Source organism: Rhinolophus sinicus, chromosome 16, assembly GCF_057876585.1.
Source record: "Rhinolophus sinicus isolate RSI-liver-muscle chromosome 16, RSI-T2T, whole genome shotgun sequence".
Taxonomy (NCBI): Eukaryota; Metazoa; Chordata; class Mammalia; order Chiroptera; family Rhinolophidae; genus Rhinolophus; species Rhinolophus sinicus.
Window position 1 is genome coordinate 58,679,859 of NC_142516.1, and position 21,884 is coordinate 58,701,742.

Below are 21,884 nucleotides of genomic sequence, written 5' to 3' on the forward strand. Positions count from 1 at the left end.
ACCATCACTTTCAAATACTTGTGTTAAATTAAAAGAGTCACTCATTACCAGACAGCCTGAGTTTTAGTCCCAGTTTTACGATAGATTATTGGTAACTTTGAAGATGACTGATATATCTATATTAATGGATTACATTCCTTCCAAATTTAAAAATTTTAATCTTATTTAAAATTAAGACTTTTCAGACTTCTTATTTAATATTGACTTTGAAATGATACCATGCCAAAACCCATAGTAGATGATCAAAGTTTGGTCAAATTTAACAAGCGAGAGAGATGGTAGATCCCTGGAATACTAAAATAGACCCATGTACAAGAACTTTCCCAGTGAGAACAGCCAACTTGGAAACATATTTGATCATTAAAGGACTGGCTTGTACTCTACACACTAATCTTCCAATATCAACTAAATTATTTTGCTACAACTCAGTGTGTATGCCAAAAGCTGACCCAGTATTTCCCTCTCCTGGTCTGTATTTCCTGAATGGTGGGTGATTCACAGAGGGCTTCCTTTCCACCACTCACAGCTAAGTTAATTCCTTAAAAATAACAAACGCACCCTCTTTAACTTCCTTGCTTTCAACTCCTGTCCACTTCCTTTAGGGAAAACAAAACAAAACAACTTTCTCCCTCAAGAAGAAAATAAACGTGTTACGGCCTGCCACATGTTATATCTGTTACATTTTATGGGGGTACAAAACTGAATGATGCCCAATCCTTCTGTCCAGAATTTCAAAATTTATTGGAAAGAGAATATATATCTAAATAACTTCATCAGATTAAAATTTGTCATGGTAGAGGTGTGTTTCCTAAAAATACATTCCTCGGAAATTGAGTCTCACTAGATGTTTTTGGTCAATTGGGTTTGGAAAACAATATTCTATATTCAGTGAAGATTTACAATACATTGCTATACTTAACTATTCTGATAACTATGACATGAAACAAATATCTTTAAATGTGTTTAAGCAATGTTCCAACATTTTTTGGACCAGAAATGAGTTTTCTTTTTAATAAGTTATACATAACATTTGAAAAATGCTGTGCCAGAGATAAAATTTTACAAGCATAAGAAGAAAGATGAGTTATGATTAATAACAGTAACTATTTTCTGAGTTTTCTAGGTACTTTCCATGACAAGCACTTTAACAAGTATTAGCTCATTAAATAGAAAACTTTGTGAAGAATAAAAGATTTGTGGTAGGTCTTGAAGGGTGAAAAATCCAGGGATATGCTGAAGAAATGGTCATTCCAGGAAAAGGTAAGTATAAATAGAAATGTGGAGGCCATTATAGGTCAATCATGTTTGGAAAATTATAAAAAGAATAGTAGGACGAGGGCTTCATTGGAACAAAACTGGGGAATGAGATCTGGGGCCAAGTTGAGGATGCCTCAAATACTCAGCAAAGTATGGACTTATTTTTCTATGCAGTGGAAAGTCTAAGACACATTTGAGCAGAGAAAAACAGTATTGTCACTGATACACGTAGATCAAAGAAAACAGAAGGCACACCTTAGGATTAATAAAGAATCAGTACTTTTCACTCCTACAGCTCTTGAACATGCCTATTGGTTTTCTTCAAAATCTCCACAAAAGTATATTACCATGTTTCCCCGAAAATAAGACCTAGCCAGACAATCAGCTCTAATGCATCGTTGGGGGCAAAAATTAATATAAGAGCCACTACTATATCACATTATATTATATTATTACATCATAATATATTTATATCATATCATATCATATCATATCATATCATATCATATCATATATCATAGAGATCCGGTCTTATATTATAGTAAAATAAGACTGGGTTTACATTAATTTTTGCTCCAAAAGATGCATTAGAGGTGATTGTCCAGCGGGGTGTTATTTTTGGGGAAACACAGTATACTCATCCTCCTCTTCTAATGAAGCTGAGTTTTCCTCAACCACTATCATCCAACACATCTCAAATACTAGTTTTTCCATGTAACTTACTTTTAATGTTAATAGAATATACAACATTAGTAGTGTTTAATCTTTTTAAGTGAGAACTATAAATACTTTAACCAACTTTGTGGGTTGAATATTTGTGGATAAGCGAACACATCTTTTGAGCATCAGAGAGGAGCGGCCAGTGAAATGGCAGAGGACCCCCTCCAGTCAGGAAAGATGCACACTCCATGGCAAGCACCAAAGGAAGATGTTCTGATCAGTGGACAAGCATGGAGTGTCATGGCAATCTGTACTCCTAATCCAAACAAGCAGCACAAAAGCAGACACATTAAGATAAATCAGAGGTGTCTCTCATTCAGAGCATGGGCAAAAGACAACAATGATAAGTAGGGCAGACTGTACTTAAAAATGTAAAGCATGTACTATCTGGGCATTAGGTGAGATCCGGTGTTTTGCACAGAAGTAACCTCCCTGGGTAGGAAACTAACAAAGGCCTGCAGATGACCAGAACAGACAATCGAGGCCAAGGACAAGGACCAGAACAGTAGAAGATCTTAGTAGGAGAGATGTGGAGCATAACGGAAGTGGGGCTTTGAAACAGGTAAGACTGGTAACTAAGATAACCATTTTGACCTGCAGACTGTAGAAAAGGTGGGGGAAATCTTCCCTGTCTTGTCTCTCTCTGCTTAGGACATACCCTGAGCTACATGGCTAGACATCTGGCAGTGGTCACCTAACACTGTCTTGGAAAGGAGGGCACTGCTGAGCTATCTCGGCAGTTCAAGGGAGGAAGATTCTGACTCTGACAAACCAGTCTGGATCCAGAGTCCCACCACTGCCTGAGCAGTGCTAAAATACGTCCTAAGTTCTATCTTCAAACACCACCCTCATCATCCTCTACTATTCCCAAGTAAAATTTTGAAACGCAAGCCACTGGGGAGCTGGAAACATTATCTGTACGGGGACTTAAATGCCTGCATGTGGGAAACAGAAGTGTCGTGGTTCTCGCTGCTGTGCCTCTTACACAACTTCTCAACTGGCAGTGAAATGCGACCCGCCCCTTAACCAGGGAGGAAGCTTTAGGCTCCGTGTCACCAAACCCACCCGTGTTATTCAATGCCCCCTCCTCCAGTTGGTGGACTTACAGTGACTAGTTCTACAGATGGTGTGCTGTCCACAGGTGATGGGTGGCGCAGGGGGCAGAGTCAGGGTCCCTTGTACTACTGGCCAATTGCAAGTGAGCTGGCAACTGGGGCCATCATTCAAGGACAACATGGCACTTAGTCCTCCTCCCCTCAACTTTCCAGTCCTTACATTAGAGGATTCTTCCCTCTTCCCACTTTAAGGCCTTTTATTCCTTCCATGCCTTCTTTCACTCCTCCCTCACCAGCCTTATTTTGATGTATTTTGGGGAGTGACAACACTATGATAGGCACCTAAATTTTTTCTTCTAACCTTTTTTTGCCAGCAGCTACTTTTGAGAGTTTGCTTATATTTCTTTGCAGATTTGGGAGGGGGAAAATGGCCTTTTGATTAGGAGACAGAGGAAAAAACAGACAGAGAGAGAGAAATGGGGAGAGGAAGAGAGAGACGCAATGAATAGAAAACACACATACTCATTTCCAGACACAATCTACACGCTTTCCACAGGCTTGTGCCTTACTCTGCTCATGCTCACATAGGCCCACCTTGCCTTCCCTACACATTTTCCAAAGCAGATAGCATTTTTTTTTTTTTTTCTTCCTTAAAAAAAAGAAGTAACAGGCTCCAAATGGAAACATCTGCCCTAGCAAACCAAGACTTAATTGCAACTTCAACCTCTCCCAGAAAACTGAACTTTAAACAATCAATCTGCAATTTCCTGATTAACTAGTGAGGTAATCTGCATGATGAAATACCTGCTCCCCAACACCCCCTCCAAAGATGTGGAAATAATCCTTTCTTTGCTTTTGCTAATGAGACTTTCTTGCCCCACCCTTCTTCTGCCTATAAAACCCTTCCTTTTGTACAATTTCTCCCACTATTTCTCTACTTGATGGATGGGTTACTATGCAATTCATGAACCGCTCAATAAACCAATTAGATCTTCAAATTGACTCCATTGAATTTTCGTTCGTTAACTGCTTGCTACCCTTTATTTATGTGATGAAGCCAGGTAGTGGGATGATTTTGCCAAGAAAAGTGGTCAGAGTTAGAAATTAAATCTGTTTCCTAGGGGTTACTCAGAGCTCCCCTCCATGACCGTCAAGGAGTGTATTGAGTTTCTGGGTTGTTCAGCAGTCCTCAGTCAGCCTAATATGCATGGCACAAGTGACCATTCCGGTTTGAAGGTGGAAGAAAGAAATAGTGTGAGGAAAGTAGGGGAGAGGGTGTAATTTTTTAATCCCTTCTTTAAGAGTGGAAGTTTAGGAAATAATAAAGGCCAATCAAAAGATTTTCAAGAAGGTTTAATGAGCAAAACAACTAAGATTTCATAAATAAAATATCTATTTACACATGAGGAATATCGACAATAATATTATAATAACTATGTATGGTGCCAGGTGGGTATCAGACTTAATGGGGGGATCACTTCATACATTATATAAATGTCTAACCACTATGCTGTACACCTGAAACTAGCATAAAATAATATTGAATATCAACTGTAATTGAAAAATTAAAAAAAGAAAAATAGTTACACTGCTTTTATACTTCTTGGTTGCCAAACTCTGCTTCTTTGAATATGGCCCATTTATCTTTAGGCTACATATAAATGATGCTTTACAACTTTAGATTGCAAGTCTACTGTATAATATGTATTGGGAACTTGGAGAGGGCCCACAAGAAAGCAAAAACAGATAGAAAAGTTGGTAAGTAATGGGTAGAAAAGGCTTAGTGATCAGGATGTCATGTTTAGCTATGGAAGATCAGGGCATGGGTAGGGAAAAAGCAAGACTTAAACACTCCCATAGACATTGTTTTCTTCACTTATCAAGAAGGAGTTGTAAGCATCAATTCTAGGTGAAATACTAGGAAAATTCTCAGAATGACTTGTGGTCCTTTAGCCTTTGTAGTAAATCAATGGGTTGGAACTGAGATCTTCCCCTGTTACAATCAGTTTGTCCCTTCCTTTTTATTTACCTTTCTCAATTTAGCCTTAGGCAATTAACTCTCTAGTCCACTCATCTTAACCAGGGTCCTTAAGGTTGTGCGTGACCCTTCTTGAGGAAATACTTTCCATCACTGCTACTTCCCACTTCTTTCAATCCAAGATCACACCCTTTTATTTCCAGAAATTTAGCTCTTATCTTTTTCTCTTGAGGAAAGGAATCTTTTTTCCTGCAGTACTGAACAAGAGTGACAACGATAATCACATGGACAGAAAGCAGGTCAATATTGCAAGGGAACTACTATAACGGGATGTAAAGAATGCACAGCTTCCCTAAAGGGAGAGAGTTGTCTGGAGCAGGGAGAAGGAAGGTTGAGAAAGATCCCACAGAGGATGTCCTTACAGTCACTGAACCTCTAATCAATCATCTATTTCTAGGAAACCTTCATTGTCTAAAGAGTGAATGAAGAATGCAGAATATATATATATATATATATATATATATATATATATATATATATATATACACATATATATATATATACATATATATATATATATATATATATATATATATATATATATAAATTTCCTGGACCAAATAGTACTCTGGTTATCAACTCTTATTTATTAAAAATAAAATCCACAGCCCTGGCAGTTCAATTTTTTGTTAATAGTTTATTTTGATTATTCCATGTTTCCCTGAAAATAAGATCTTGCCAGACAATCGGCTCTAATGTGTCTTTTGGAGCAAAAATCAATATAAGACCTGGTCTTAGATTAGATTAGATATAAGATTGGGTCTTATATTACATAAGACCAGATTATATTATATTATATTATATTATATTATATTATACACAGTCATAGTAAAATAAGACCGGGTCTTATATTATTTTTTGCTCCAAAAGACGCATTAGAGCTAACTGTCTGGCAAGGTCTTATTTTTGGGGAAATATGGTACTTCAAGCCAAATCTACACTACAGACATATCTGGGATACTGCAACAACTTACTTTATAATGCAATCCAGAAAACGAATTTCATCTGAAATATCTAGATTTTGGCTTTACTTCACATCTCCATCTCATGACACTTGCCATGATGCTTCCGAGAGGACTTCAGATGGTTCACAGACTAAAGGACAAAGGAAATATTGTTTCCCTTGCATGGTATCAAGTACCATTTGATGGACTATTTTGATTATTAATATCACGTAAGGTAAAAAGTCGAGGAGAAAAAACAGGCCTAAGTGTTAAGTTTTATGAAGATTTATTGTTTGCCCAATAGATGCTGCACCCAGTTTGATACGTTGTGGGAAGTGGGTTTGAAAAAAAAAAGATACTTCCTTTTTTATAATAAAGACTCTCTTGGGGAGCAACTCCAAATGATTAAGAATTCACATCCCAGAAAGGTTAGAACCATATTGCCAGCATCTACCTAGATACCATGTGTTCTCCTGGAAACCATCCACTGGGCCTAACTTGTGGGGATGTCTGCAGAAACAAGAAGCAGTTGTATCCTGCCCTTCATGCCCTCGAGACCTTGTCCATTTTTTTCTACTTTCTCAGAGAGTGAAAAATATCCAGGACTTTTCACCCTTCTCTTAGTCTCCTTTTCTCAAAGTTGAACAAAAAGTTTGAAAAGAAAGAAGATCTAAACTAATATTGTCCCCTATCGGCATTATTCTCAGTTTCTTTTTCCTTCATCTGTCTAACTCTGTCCCAAAATGATTCTATCATTCATTTATAGTCACTTATGAAGCTCTTAATTATATGCAACATGTGAAGTTTCACAAATTCTTCCTTTTGTTCCCAAATTAGACTTGTAATTGACTCTACTCTTTTGTTTTCCATTGACTCTGAGAAAGTCCATATTTAGCTTGCATATACAAGGGTACACATTTTATCAGAATAGGCTTAAGGATAATGATCTTCCCCCTACCTCTGAACTTTTTCTTTCATCCTCCCTTTTTGCTACTTTCTCTCCATCACCCACCTCTTAATTGCTGAGCAAAATTCTTATGCTAATATTATTTTCAGTATAGCAACAGAGCATATAATGTAGACGAAATAAAACAACATAGTGTCACCAACTCTTATAAAATGGGTATGTTCAAGATAGTGATGATAAAAATGGTGGCAATACACTTGGGACTGAATGTGAGTTTACTCTTTAATGGATCAATTGTGAATATTATTTTAAAATTATACACCTCAAAATAAAAAAACATAGTTCACACTTTTGGAAAAGATTGGATATGTTATTCACTAATAAAGCACTGGATCAGTAGAAAGATTTCATTAATAGGGCTATATAACAGGAAAATATGATTGACTATATGGTCAGACAGTATTGATCAATTTGATAATGTTTAATCAAAATAGCCATAAATGTGTGGTTTAACTAATATACAATAACAATGATCTATATTTTAAAACTTTCATATCTATTATATAACTTGACTTTCAAAAATGTGGGGGAAGACATTATCCCCATGAAGAAATATATTTAGAGAAACTAAATATCTGGCCGTAGTAAAGGAGAGATTTATTGCTTCAATCCCTTTTTACTTCCTCCTTCAAATTTGGAACATTTTCAATAATCCCATTCAAATTCCTTAGTAGTTAAATTTCTAGTCTCTCCAGTATTCAGAATCACCATATAGAAAGTTAAGGTGCTTTTAATAATTTTTTCTTTTTTTCATTTGAAAGTTGAACAATAGGAAAGCTCTCTAAGTAGCAACATATGATGAGCACAACACACACACATATACACAAAATGATCCATGGTCATAAGGGCACATTTACCAAAGATTTTCACATGTTAGGACTTTCCATCACAACTTTCGCAGGAGTGTATCTATCTGCAAGTGATCAATAATGCACTGGTAGTTATAAAACCCATCCATTCTTTGGGATCTCAATTCTTTAAATGTTTAAGGATGATTCTTGGCCCTTTGCTAGTTTCCAATATTTGGGTCATTGAAAAGTATGATTTCTTTTATACATATCCATGAAATATTTTATTAGCAAGTGGGGATTAAGAGTGATTCATAAGGTGACGCCATCCAATAAACAAACCTACAATTAGGCTTACATGTTCTAGTTGTCTTCTCTCCAGTTCAAAGAGCATCACCATTCATTACACCCAAAGAAAAGCAAATAGAATTTTCTATCCTCCCAACCCTAACTGAAATCTTCAAATGAATGAACTTTCAGAGCCAGGTCTTCAAGGACCTTGAAGCTTATTTTATTGTCAAATGTGAGCATCACTTCACAGAAATCCTCTTTAAAAGTAAATTCCCTTTCCTTGATTCCTTAGGAAAAAATGTTTTTAGTTTTTAAACAACCAACCACTAGTAGTACTTACAATCTCTCCTCCATTTCCCCAACTTATTTAGTATGAATCACTTGAGAAATAATATGTAATATGGAAGAAAGGAGTTCTGCCAGACAGCCTAATCTCACCAACTTCCTTCCAGAAGATTGTTTAATCTACCAAGCTAATTTCTTCTTTGTTCCCTACCTTCTGAAGAGGGAATGCATTTAAAAAGGAAGATGAAAATAAAATTTATTTATCCTAATATGAGTGATGGATATTATCCAATTTCCCATTTACCTTTAAAATTAGATACTTGGTTTACTGTGTAATGGATGGGGCTTAGATTGATGATAAAAACACTCATTAGGTTTAGTAACTCCCATCCCAAACACATCTTATTTAAAAATTAAGGAGTGGCACATTCACTTCACCAACCAAGACTGCAGTTCTCCATCTCCTGGGATCCTTTTTGCTTTTGCTTTCCATTCTAGTAGAAATTATGAGGAAATCTCTAGAATGAGAAAGAGGGTATTTTACACGTTTACTTTTAAAGTCAGGACATAAATTAATAGTAGGGCTAGCCCACTCTACTCCAGATGACCCCCACAATTCCACTATATGTACCATCATAGCTGTTAAGTTACAATGACTTTGGAAATATTATAACAATATTTCTACCATTTATCCAGTACCACCAAGTGCAGATACTTAATCTCATTTGATACTAATAGAGCGGTGAGGAAGATGTTCTCAATCCCGTTTTACAGTCAAGGAGGTAGAGGATCAGAGAGGTCAGCTGCCTTCCAGTCAGGAAGCAAGCCAGAGTATGAACCCAAGCCCTGAGACTCAGAAGCCCATGTTCTTTATACTATATTTCAGATAAATCTAGAGTTCTTTCAGCATAAGACATCAGCTATGACTTACATTCATGCAAGGCAGTCAAAATATGTGTTGAGACACTGATGACTTTATTGCATAAATACCTGTAATGCACAGAAAGGAAAAGCTTTAGAAAAAAATCAATTACTGAATAGAATATTGTTAGTCAGGTCCTTACAAATAAATGTAAATGGATGGGATAAAAATAATTCCTAGTTATAGTTATCCAAATAGCAATAAAAATTGCAAATGTAAATTTTAAACATGTAAGCCCTTTACTTATTAACCCTGAAATAAAACAGTAAAAGATAAAAAATTTATATATGCTTCTTACCTTTAAAAAAAAAAAAAATCACATAAAAAATAAAAAATAAAAAAGAGCCACCATCCTTTATTGTAAAATGAACACCTGGCACCAGATCTTCTATTTTGATGGGAACTATTTCTGAAAAAGAATTATTTTACTTATCCTTTGTTTTTACAATGTAACAAATATAAACCTAAGGAAAATAAATTGCATATAATAAATATTATCAAAACATTTAAAAATCATTCTCAAGCTAAAACTAAAAGTTGCTCATTGTGCTTTAACAGCACATATATCCAACTGCAAAAAACAAAGTTCATAAAAATTCACATTTCTTAAATGAAGAGAACTTATACTAAGTTTTAAAAAATTCAGTGATATTTGTTTTCTGGTCACGATGGAGGAGTAGGTGAACACTGGGCTTGAATCTTCTCACAACCACATTGAAATTACAATTAAACTACAGAACAACCATCATTGAGAATTGCTTCAAGTCTAGCTGAACAGAAGTCCTACAACTAATGACATACAGAAGACATGTCTAGACTGGTAGGAGGGAGAGAGATGTGGAATGTGTGTGTGGCAGTTAAAAATCGGGAGGGATATCTCGACTGCAGAGATCCCCCACTCATAAGCAAGGAATCCCAGCCCCAGACTGGGCTCCCCAGCTCAGGGTCCCAGTGCTGGGACAAGTCCCCACAACTTCTTGCTTTGAAAACTAGTGGAGACTGTAGCTGAGTGAGATGGAGGGCTGCTGAAGTCCCAGTTGCTTCTCATAAAGAGCATGTGCATGAACTTACTTGTTGACGACTAACTTGTTCTGAACTCCAGTGCTGGGGCAGGGACATACTGGGGGAACTCAACTGTCTGGCTTCAAGGAGAGGGCTGGAGGGGCAGCTTTCTCCAAGATAATAGTGCTGGCAGAATCAATTATTTCTGCATGCCTCCTGGCTTGCAGCAACAGAAATGCAACATATCTGAGTCTCCAACAACCTGGTTAACACCTTTCACTGTGTGCTGCAGATACCCTGAGACCTCACCGAGTCCAACTTGAGGAACCACCCAAACTGCTTCCAATGGCTCTTCCATACAAATGGCCTTGGCTCATGATGCGGACTTTCCTAAAATCTTTCAACGGCTCACAAACCCTGAACAAGCAGCATCTGGCCTTGGTGAGCACCTTAACTCTTCCTGAGCAGACCCAAGTCTGACACTAGCAGCAGTCAGTCTTGGCTCATCGTTTGTCCTTTCCCAGGCACCTGCAAGCCAGGCACAGATGGCTGCCATTTACGGATTGCTTTGTGGCTCATGCTAGGTGGCCTGTGCCAGGGCACAGGCTGTGGCTAAACTTGACCTCCAGTGGGGCCCCTCCCAGGAGGCCACAGAACTGGCACACCTGGTGACTGGCTCTGGACCCAAGCTGGAGCACCACCCAGCTGACTCCATGAACAACACACCCAAGGGCTGACTGGGTAGGCACTAGAGCCCTGATCAAATAAATCATGCTCTGTAGGCTCAGTGACTGCACACCTCTTCCACTATAGTCATGGTCAGTCCTCATAACCAATCGGCCTGAAGGTCAATTTCTCCCATTGACATGCAAACAGCAACCAAGGGTCCACTACATCAGGAGGGCACACACAGCTCACACAACGGACACACCTGGAGCACCTGGCTCGGGTGACCAGGAAAACTGTGCAATTGAGCCCCACAGCACACCTACTACATAAGACCAAGAGACATAGCAGCCCTACATAGAAACAAACATAAGGAGGCACCTAAATAGGAAGACAAAGAAACATGTCCCAAACAAAACAACAGAACAAAGCTCCAGGAAAATAATTAAACAAAATGGAGACAAGTAATCTACCAGACACAGAGTTCCAAACACTGGTTATAAGGATGCTCAAAAATCTCAGGGAGAACTTCAACAAAGAAATAGGAAACATAAACATGGAGCTAGAAAACACAAAAAAGAACTGATCAGAAATGAAGAATACAGTAACTAAAGATTAGAGAGACTCAACAGATTAGATGAAGCAGAAGATACAATCAGTGATTTAAAAGATAAAGTAGAAAACATCCAACCAAAACAAAACAAAAAATCCAAAAAAAATGAGGATAGTTTAAGGGGTTTCTACGATAACATCAAGTCTACCAACATTTGCATCATTGGGGTATCAAGAGAAAAGAAAACTAGGAACTGAAAAGGTGAAGAAATAATGATCGAAAACTAACCTGGTGAAGAAAATAGACAAGTCCAGGAAGTGCATAGAGTCCCAAACAAGATGAACCCAAAGAAGTCCACACCAAGACATTTCATAATTAAAATACCAGAGAGAATCTTAAAAGCAGCAAGAGAAAGGCAGTTAGTTACCTACAAGGGAGCTTCCATAAGGCTGTCAGCTGATTTCTCAACAAACTTTGCAAGCCAGAAGTACTGGTAGGATATATTCAAAGTCATGAAAAGCAAGGAGCTATAACGAAGATTACCCAACAAAACTATCATTAAGAATTGAAAGAGAAAGAGCTAGAAAAAGAAAACAAACAAACAACAGCAAAAAAACTAAAGGCGTTCATCACCACCAAAACAGCATTTCAAGAAATGTTAAGAGGAAGAGAAAGGTAAAAAAAATGAGTAAAAATATGGCAATAACTATGTATCTATCAACAATTACTTGCTATGGAAGTGGATTAAATGTCCCAATGAAAAGATATGGTGGTTGAATGGGTAAGAAAATAAGACCCTCACATATGTTGCCTATAAGAGACTTATTTCAGATCAAGAGTCACACACAGATTCTAAGTAAAAAACAGAAAAAGATATTTCATAAAAGGCAGGGGAAAAAAAAGTTGGGGTAACAATTCTTATACCAGATAAAATAGACTTTAAAGGAAAGCCTACAATAAGAGACAAGGACCCAGGAATGTCACTTCTGGGCATTTGTTTGAAGAAACCCAAAATGCTACTTTGAAGGGATATATACATCCTTGTGTTCATTGCAGCATTATTTACAACAGCCGAGGTATTGAGGCAACCTGGGTGCCCATTAATGGATAAATGGATAAAGAAGAGAAGGTCCACATATACAATGGAATATTAGCCAGCCATTATTTGTTTTTCTGACTTAACACCACTCAGCACCATTCCCTCTAGGTGTTAAGTCAGAGAAACACAAATGCCATATAATTTCACTTACATGTGGAATCTAAAGAACAAAACAAACAAACAAAACAGAAACAAACTGATAGAGAATATTTTGATGGTTGCCAGCTGGGAGGGGGGTTGAGGGAGTGGGTGAAAAAGGGGAAGGGATTAAGAAGTACAAATTGGTAGTTACAAAATAATCATGAAGCTATGAAGTGTAGCATATAGTCAATATTGTCATAACTATGTATGGTGTCAGGTGAGAACTAGATTTATTGGGGTGATTGCTTCATAAGTTATATTAATGTCTAATCACTATGTTGTACATGTGAAACTAATATAATATTGTATGTCAACTGTAATTGAAAAATTAAAAAAGTAAAACAAATTCAGGTACATCTCTGAAATATGTATAGCAAAAACATATTTCTACATGCTAATTATAGGAACATTTTTTACAGTAGCTATTTCTTAAAGCGTTGAACAAGTTTATAAATACCTGAGCAATAACTGGTCTAGTTTGTACGTAGAGTGAGAAATCAAATTAACTTATTTAGCATTCTATTAATTTATCTTTTTAACTAATGTGTAAAAATTAAAAAGTAAGTAAAAATGTAAACTTAAGTACTTCCTGATCGGTTTAAGAATAATCTTTTTCTAATGGGGCAGGCATATATTTTAATAGTCACAGAAAAAAAACAAAGACCATGATTGTAACAATGACTTCCTTTAAAAATCAGGTAAATATTTAATTATTTCATCGAACTTACAGAATTATGGTTTCTTCCGTAAAAAGTACATTAGGCTGCGTGTGCTACCTTATGCAAACTTGTCTGAGGCCAGTGAATGAACATATTTTATACTCCGCTGAGAGATTTTTATCAGTACACTGAAAGCAGCAGGGTGCATAATTAGGTATGCCTGCCATCTGCATAGCCTCCTCCAGGTGCAAGAGGCATTAGCTTTATTTAATATTACCACAACATTAATTTTACTCCATTAATTTATGTCATTTGTCCTTTATTTCAAACTCAGATTGCCAAAACTAAAGCATCGAAGGTGATGACCCAATTCTGGTTTTAGTGAAAGCCTTATAAACAAAATCTTAAACAACCTCATTAACTAAGAACACTTTTAAGAACAGAAATTGACTGGCTTGCACTCAGATTTTTAAAAAGGAAGTCAATAAATAAAACCTTTCTGATTTTGGTGTAGTAAGGGTTTTTCCAAAAAAAAACCAGTATATCCTGAGACCATTGTTTTAGGTGGCATTGACAAGGCACTAGAAAATGCTGAATCACATAATAAAAAAGATGCTTTATTTTATTCCCTTTGAGTCCAGGGATAAGTCTACACTGAGTCATTAACACCATTCTAACATTTGCCGTTCATTCTCCCTTTCTAATGAGGAGAGCAGGAGTCGAGTTCTGATCCTGGTTAGGCAATAGTATCCTGATAGAATTTAATAACATGGCTGCTGCTCCTAGTTACTTTATACTTCTGGCAAATGATATTGTTTTTCCATTTAAAATAGTGAGGTATAATCCCTCTTTTAAGCATATTTAAGTTAAAAGTTCATGTACTTTAAAGAAAAAATTTTAATAATAGTAGAGCAATGTGAGGATATGGAAAACATCACGAATGTTGTATGCAAAACAACTGAAATTTTGGTATAAATTGATTTGACCTAACTTCACAAGAAAAAGACATGATCATACAAAAATGAAAATTGAAGGCTATTAAATAAAACTATTGAATTTACATTACTCTATGTCTTCTAGGATATAACATGGACAACTACTATCATTTCTTGATAGCTTATCCTATACACGGTATCAATGGCTTATATACAGATATCTCCCTTAATTTTCCAAAGCAAGGCGAATTTGTCAGTTTTACTGAATGGAATAAGGTATGTTTAGGTTAATGAAATTTAGGGAAGTGGAGCATTGAATGCCAAATATTTCAAGGTAAACTCAAGTGAAAAATCTTAGTATCTAGTACACTGACAACAAAAGAAGAAAAAGTATGCTTTCCAAGGATTACTGTATCTGTTTCTGAAAATACGCACATACAGAGGAGGAGAGTGGGGGAGCTATGAAGAAAGGATCAAGTATTTGCAAATGACACAACCTTCTGAAAAAATGTCCAGGTTAAATGAACAGATACAAGCTCCCTCTTCAAAGCCGTCTAAAGTGACCTTTTGATAGTACTTTTGGAAACCTCAAGAAACATTTCCAGTGAGAGAACTCTGAGACCATAACCACAGACTTTCCCTCCTTCTTGACAGAATTATTTTTAAGGGTCTACTACTGAACTTCAGTACTAGACTGATAAATACATTTCTTAGACAAATAATGTAACGTAATTATTTTATAATTTACATCAAAATAGACAATATGGAATGCCTGTATTCTGAAGGGAAAGAGAAGCTGCAATGTGAAGTATACAAAAATTACTTTATGAACATTTGCTATGATTTGTTTTCATGTTCTTTCATTTAGAAATTTTCTTCCTGCCAACATTTTTTTTTTCCCTCTTGAGGTAACAGAGGCCAATCTCACCCTTTAGAAAGGGGTAAAGTTGAACATTAATTCCTAGTAGACAAAGTTGAGGACCATCTTTCCACAAATCAAATGCATTCCAGAATACTCGTCACTGACATGAAACAACACACCAGGGCTGCTGAAAGCAGGTGATGATAGTTTTGACATTCCCACACCTCTACCAAAAAAAAAAAAGAAAAGGAAAAGAAAGAAAAGCCTATTGACTCCTCCCTGCAGGCATCCTTTCAACTTCCCCATTCTCTGACAAGAGATCTGAAGAAAGGCTCTAAATCATTGTGTGGCAGTCATTCTCAGACAATGCAGATCCAAGGCCGCTTAGTACAGTAGTGTATCTCAAAGCCAGGAAGAGCTTCCTTTGCTTCTTCAAATCAATCAAAATCTGCTTTATCAAGATTCTCAAAAACGAAACAAACAAAAAAACCCTCTCCTTTTGCTGTCTTATCTTTCATGAATTTTAATCTTTTAATGCTTCCAATTCAATCTTGTTCTAATGCATAAATTCTAACTTGCTACACACGTCATTGCTACTCCTGCTGTTACATATCAGCCAGAGCTGAAGTTAAAACAGTTTATTACCATCATCATCCTTTTGAAGGAGTCACAAAGAACATCAGAAGTGTGTGGTCTTCTCCAGTGTGATTTAATAGTACAGTCAATTATAGTGCACCAATTATGGTCAATCCACAGTCTTGAGTTGTACATGACATTAAAATTATAATGCTTATCTATTCAAACTCTTTACTCAAACATCTCCTTTCTTTAGCACATAGAACTCTTACATTTCCAGGAAAAAAAGAAGAAAAAAAAAATATATATATATATGAAGCATACATTATACATTTCAGGCACTTCTCTCCAAGGGTGATGAATCTATATTCCTTTCCTCTCAATCTTTTTTCCCCTCCCTTCATGTTCTCTAATTTTGTTAATTAATAGCAATTCAGGAGGAGAGCTTTTCCCAAGTGTTTTTATATCCCTACAATAGCATTCCCACTGTTTGTTTTGTGCATTAAGTATGAAGGCTGCAGCTAGCTACCTAAACAAGGTAATAGTATGAAATGAATCATTACTGTATTTTAATCATTCATATGTTCAACAAACATGTATAGAGCCACACATAATAATAGCTAAGGATTTAAAAAGTTAAGATACTGTATTAGTTTCCCAGGGCTTCATAACAAAATGCCACAAACTAGATGGCTTATAGCAACACAAATTCATTCTTTCATAGTTCTGTAGTTCTGGAGGCCAGAAGAAATCAAGGTAGAAACAGGACCACATTCCATCTAAAGATCTTAGATAAAAATCCTTCCTTGCTTCTACCAGCTTCTGGTGTCCCCTTAAGTTCTTTGGTGTTTGTTTTTGTTTTGTTTTCTTTCCTTCGTCTTTACATGGCCTCCTTTTAAGGATTTAGGGCCCACCATAGTCTAGTATGACCTCAACTCAGCTTAACTATTACATCTGCAAAGACCCTATTTCCATAGGTCATGTTCAGAGGTTCTTGGTGGACATGAATTTTGGGGGGATGCTATTCAGGCTAGTACTGGTATCCATCCAGCTGTTCTTCTTGGGGTATTGCCACATATTTACTCCAACTGTAATTTGGTTGGTTAACTTCCACAAAAATCTCTTGTTGGTTAAAACTTGCACAAGAGGGTAGCGCAGCTTCCAGTAGCCTACTTGGCATATCCTCACGACGGACCATTAAGTGAAGACTAAGAAGCCAGATGTGTCACTGGGATACTAAAATAAATTATGTTCCATCAAGTACCTGGGTTTACAGTGAGCGGTGAAGGACAGTATTGCCCGAATTGTCACAATGTGTAGTTTTGTTCATTTATTTCACGTAACCAAGAATCACAGAATTCTTATATTTTAGAATGAGATACAAGATTTGAGATAAAATAACCTATCATTTTACAGAGGTGATGAACCAGAGGGAATGCACATGTTCATTAGCTAATTAGGGGCAGAACCAGTAGAACAAAGGCTCTCCAATTCCTTATTCAGTTTTCAAATTAGACATTTCATATTTGTTAATATAAACAATTTTCATTAAGATTTTCCATCTGAACAGACTTCAGCTCTTGACAAACCTAAAGAGCAAGTTAAAATATCACTGCATTAATGGCATCTCTGAAAAATGTATACAGGCAGGACACTTCATTTTCTACAATGCTGTTTATCTTCCTCTGTTCCACGAGTAGTCTACACGAATCTTTAGCATTAGTAAAAATTCTGGATGTAAAAAATATTGAGCTTTTCCTAACAATGTCCAAAGTTCCTGTAATTGTAACTATGGACACCATATGTTCAATTAAACATAAAACAATTTTAAATTATAAATCTTGAACAATGTAATAAAGCTTTTCCCCAGAAGAAAAAACAAACAAAAATATACGTCTGCTTCTTTATTCGTGCACCATGAAACTTCTTATTTATTCACTTCAAATCTGCATTTACACAAAAGCGGTGTAATAAAATATCTGTACACTACTTCTGTTACAAATATAGATAATATTTAAAGTGACTTTATATATTCTAATGTAGGAGTTTCACGCTCTAAAATGGGAATGAACACATGATAATTCCTCACCAGTTGTCTCAATAAACAGCTCCATCTGTTTCCCTTAGTCTTAAACTATTGTATTATAAGATGTTAATATAAGGCAATGAAATGAAGTTATGTTAATCCCCTTAATTTTTCTATCAATTTTCTAGTGGCATACAACCAAAATAATTACTAACACATTGCTTTTTTCTCTGTCATTAAGATTAATACTAACTGAAAACCAATTGTACAGCGCGCTAACACATTTTTAGTGTTGTATCAGTTAAAACCAGCACTAAAGATTCTGAGAGGTTTCTATGTTTCTCCATGGTTAGCACGGCTGCTTTCTAGAGAAACAACAGTCAATGAGCGCAGCATCGTCATTTTACTTATAGAAACATGGAAATATTTTGTAACAGGTCAAAAATGAAAATGAACATCGAGATGTGCATTCAACATTTTCTTTGCAAAGGTAGAGACATTGCTTTAGATATTTGCTCTTTATTCAATCTTAGACTATCATTTTAGGAGGAAAATACATATATATGTATATTTGCAACTACATATATTTGCAAATACATATATATAAAATTGCAACTCCCCACCTTTAATATATATTAAAGGTGGGGAGTTGCAATTTTTTTATAATATTCAAAATTTTAAAAACAGTATTTTTAAAGATTTTCAACAGAATTTTTTTTTTTTTTTTTTTTTTTGCTTTTTTGTTAGAAATAGGGAAGAGAAGGTAGACTGAGAAAAGAAGGTGTTTTTATAAAACTCGAGGTTTTTATCTTTTATTTTATATTTTCATTTTTCACCCTAGTGTACCGAAGCCATTTCTCTTAGGTTAGCTTCGGAATTATTTTTTTCTTCCTCTACTAACCAGTTTAGCACATAATAACTTTTGCCCCATGATAAAATGTCAGCTATCTTCATGAGGACAGACTGGATTTAAGTCCTACTGTTGAGTTTATGTTCACAATACACAAGGAGAAAGGAAAAAATGATGCTAGGTTGTAAGAAAATCATTTCCATATGAGAGAAACAAATTTAAATGATAACTTTTCCCTACAGTTTTGAAGAGCACGATGAACACAGCATGGGAAAAGTGATCAAAAAGACCAGTTCCATTCTCTTTACAGTGTGGGATGTAAGTGAGGGGTTGAGTTGGCTCAATTCTGGCTGCCACTTCAGGAAAGAACCATCAAAGTGACAGTGCCTTTTGTCCGCTTGAGGATGGCAACGGCTTCTTCATGGGTCACCCCTTCTAGACTCTGCCCATTGACGGCAATGATCTGATCACCCCTCTTTAAACGCCCATCTTCGGAGGCTGCTCCCTGAAATCATAAAGTAGGCTTGTTTACTTCTCAAAAACTACTGCCTCACAGCTATACAACAGAAAAGAACTGAACAAGAATTTAAATTGCTATGTATGCACACACACATTACTCTCAATGCTCCATGGGTGAGCTACAGCCATTAAGCAATGGTGAACATACACAAAGGAGGCCTTTCTCCCAAATGGTTTGAGCACTGAAATTCTTATCTGAGAGAGAATTTAGCAGTCGATAGATGAGTTGGATGTTTTTTTTTGGCTGTTCGGCACAGCAGGTAGGAACTCAAATTAATAAACACTATTTGGGAATTTGCCTAGTAGGGATGATTTCAAAGAATCCAGTATTTTTTTTGTTTGTTTTTTTCCTTTAAAGAAGACCTATAGGAAGAAAATAATGGATTAGGTAGGAACAAAAGCAGTTTCACAGGAGAGGGCATGAGGGCCGTGGAACCCAAAGGTATGCAGAAGCATACAGCCCACATGCAGTTGACTAGGGCAGGACAAGGCACACATCCTCCTAATTTTACTTCTATTTCTTTCTGTGGTTTTAAAAAGGCAGCTCAAGCTTGTTGGTTCTTTACTTCCCAAGGGTAGATGGAGTCTTCCGTATTTTTCACGGGCCTTAAACGATTAAGATTAAACACAGACATTGCTGTTTAAAAAAGAACCCCATCTTAAAGCATGCTTATGGTAGGCAATTATGCAATTAAATATAAGATTAAAATATGGGAAAGTTAATGAGGAATCCATAATGATGAAATTCTTAAAATATGTTCTAACTAGCATGCCTTAAATAAATTGTTCCAAGGCTGAAGAAAAGGACTGCATGACTCTTCTATTCACTGGCAAATGCTGTTTGTATTTTTGGACATACCAATGGCTGTTGAAAATCTCATAAATTAAGCTTATAGCTTGATTGCTATAGATTTAGCACTTTAAATTGGTTAAAAATAATATATTTTTTCAAAACAATAAAATGAAACTGCCCTTGGTAGGCACTTTACAGGACCATAGCACCAATCTCAAGCCCTTGTATCAAATCTTTTAATAGGTTTTATGTAAGTTTTATTGCTTTGCACTGTAAAATTTTGAGATTCTGGATTTTCTCCTACAGGAAATTTTGTCCAATTTTGTAGCTGCTCCTGAAAAAATGTCTTAAGAACATATTAACAATAATTATATGGGTTTAAATTATGTTAATAGCTTCACCAGTGTTGCAATAACTTCATCGTATTCTAAACATTCTTAACATAGAACAGGTTACTATATAATTACAACTATATACTACTGGTTTTCCTCTTTTTTTTTTTTTTTTTTTTTTTTTTTAATTGAATCCCTTAAGTGCAAATGCTGATTTACTGTAGGTGATAGAGCGTCTGGATACTCTTCACTTTTTTTCAGTTATTATTTTTCTATTTTATTCAATGAAATTAAACTGCAAAATAAATGTCCTATTAATCTGCCTATGTTTTATGTACTTTTCCGTGCCTGTTCTATATTTCACAACAACAATGCAAAGAAAAAGAAATGCCAGCACTTTACAGCATACATATTTAAAATGTCCCATTTTCAAAAGATATTCAATCATATGCAACTTGTGTTCAATGGGGAAAAACGGCATTACTGTCTAACTGTAAAGTCCATTAATATTTTCATGCATATTGTCAAGAATTCCCATGAAATTTCAACTTGAGCCTATTTTCCTTTAAACACAACTAAACCTCAAATTGGACAAAAATATTTAATGACCTGTTCCTACAGAGACTTCCAAAAGAAAATGATCAACTGTTAACCAGTTGGCGTTACCTCAGGCCATAAACTAATAAGCCAGCTGCTGACCACTATTAATGAATGTTCAGGGGGGGAGAGGGTGGTTAAAATTTGCAAGCTTACCTTCGCAAACACTGTTTTAATATAAATGGGTAAGTCTCCATGAGGGCTGCCATATCCTCCCACTATACTGAAGCCTAAGCCATCTGGTCCTCGGTCTAGTGTAATAGACTTACACTGTGGAGGTCTACAGTGAAAGGAAGGAAAAAAGAGTTTTTGGATTAAAAAACAGGTTTTATTGTGCTTCTGTAAGTTATGGATTACCTGACATCCACTTAGCACTAGCATCATTCTTTGTGTTACTGCTAGTATGTTATGGGTATTTAGGGGATGCTTAAATGGTCAGTCATTGTATACTGTACTCAGCATTTCAAATTTACATAAACTAATGAAATTCTATGTAAAACCCAAATTCTATTACTCATTTACAGTTCTCCCACACTAACATATTCACAGCATGTTTTCATCGCAAGGAGAAGCTCCTTCTTTTCCCAGTTTATTTAAAGTGAAAGGGTTAAAGTGCAGACGACCATGACGGAATAAGTCATAAACATCAGTATTCCCAAACTCAGAGAGAAAATCGAGTATAAACAATGTAAAAGCAGCATCAAATTATTCAAAAAGTTCTAATATGCTCCTCCCTTCTCCTCTATGTTCTAATTATTTTCTACTCAAGTGCTGACTAACTGAATTTTTTAAAATCAAAAGATGACTTATCACATGAATACGCAATGGTGGCATTTTTCAAAGGGCAAATCTGACTTGTTCCATGTCACACAGGATAGTGATATCAAGAGTTTAAAACGTACGCCCCCCAAAATCTCAAGAGATGAAAATGTGGGATGGGCAGTGATGCCTATCTATCTTTAATAAACTAAATCCATGCCATAATTATTTAACAGCTTAGAAACACT

The 21,884-nt window shown here is 36.0% G+C and overlaps 1 protein-coding gene across 15 annotated transcripts in view; it reads right to left on the minus strand.

Annotated features, from left to right (window-relative positions):
* Positions 1-17,075: 17,075 nt before the first annotated feature.
* The window catches only part of MPDZ (multiple PDZ domain crumbs cell polarity complex component), a 154,516-nt gene continuing 149,707 nt past the window's right edge, over positions 17,076-21,884 (minus strand). For all 15 annotated transcript variants that reach the window (XM_074330403.2, XM_074330401.2, XM_074330394.2 and 12 more), the window contains 2 exons: positions 21,034-21,157; positions 17,076-19,141 (listed from right to left, as the gene is read on the minus strand). In XM_074330403.2, the coding sequence (XP_074186504.2) occupies positions 18,995-19,141; positions 21,034-21,157 (271 nt within the window). In that variant the 3' untranslated portion in view covers positions 17,076-18,994. The remainder of the gene's footprint in view (positions 19,142-21,033; positions 21,158-21,884) is intronic.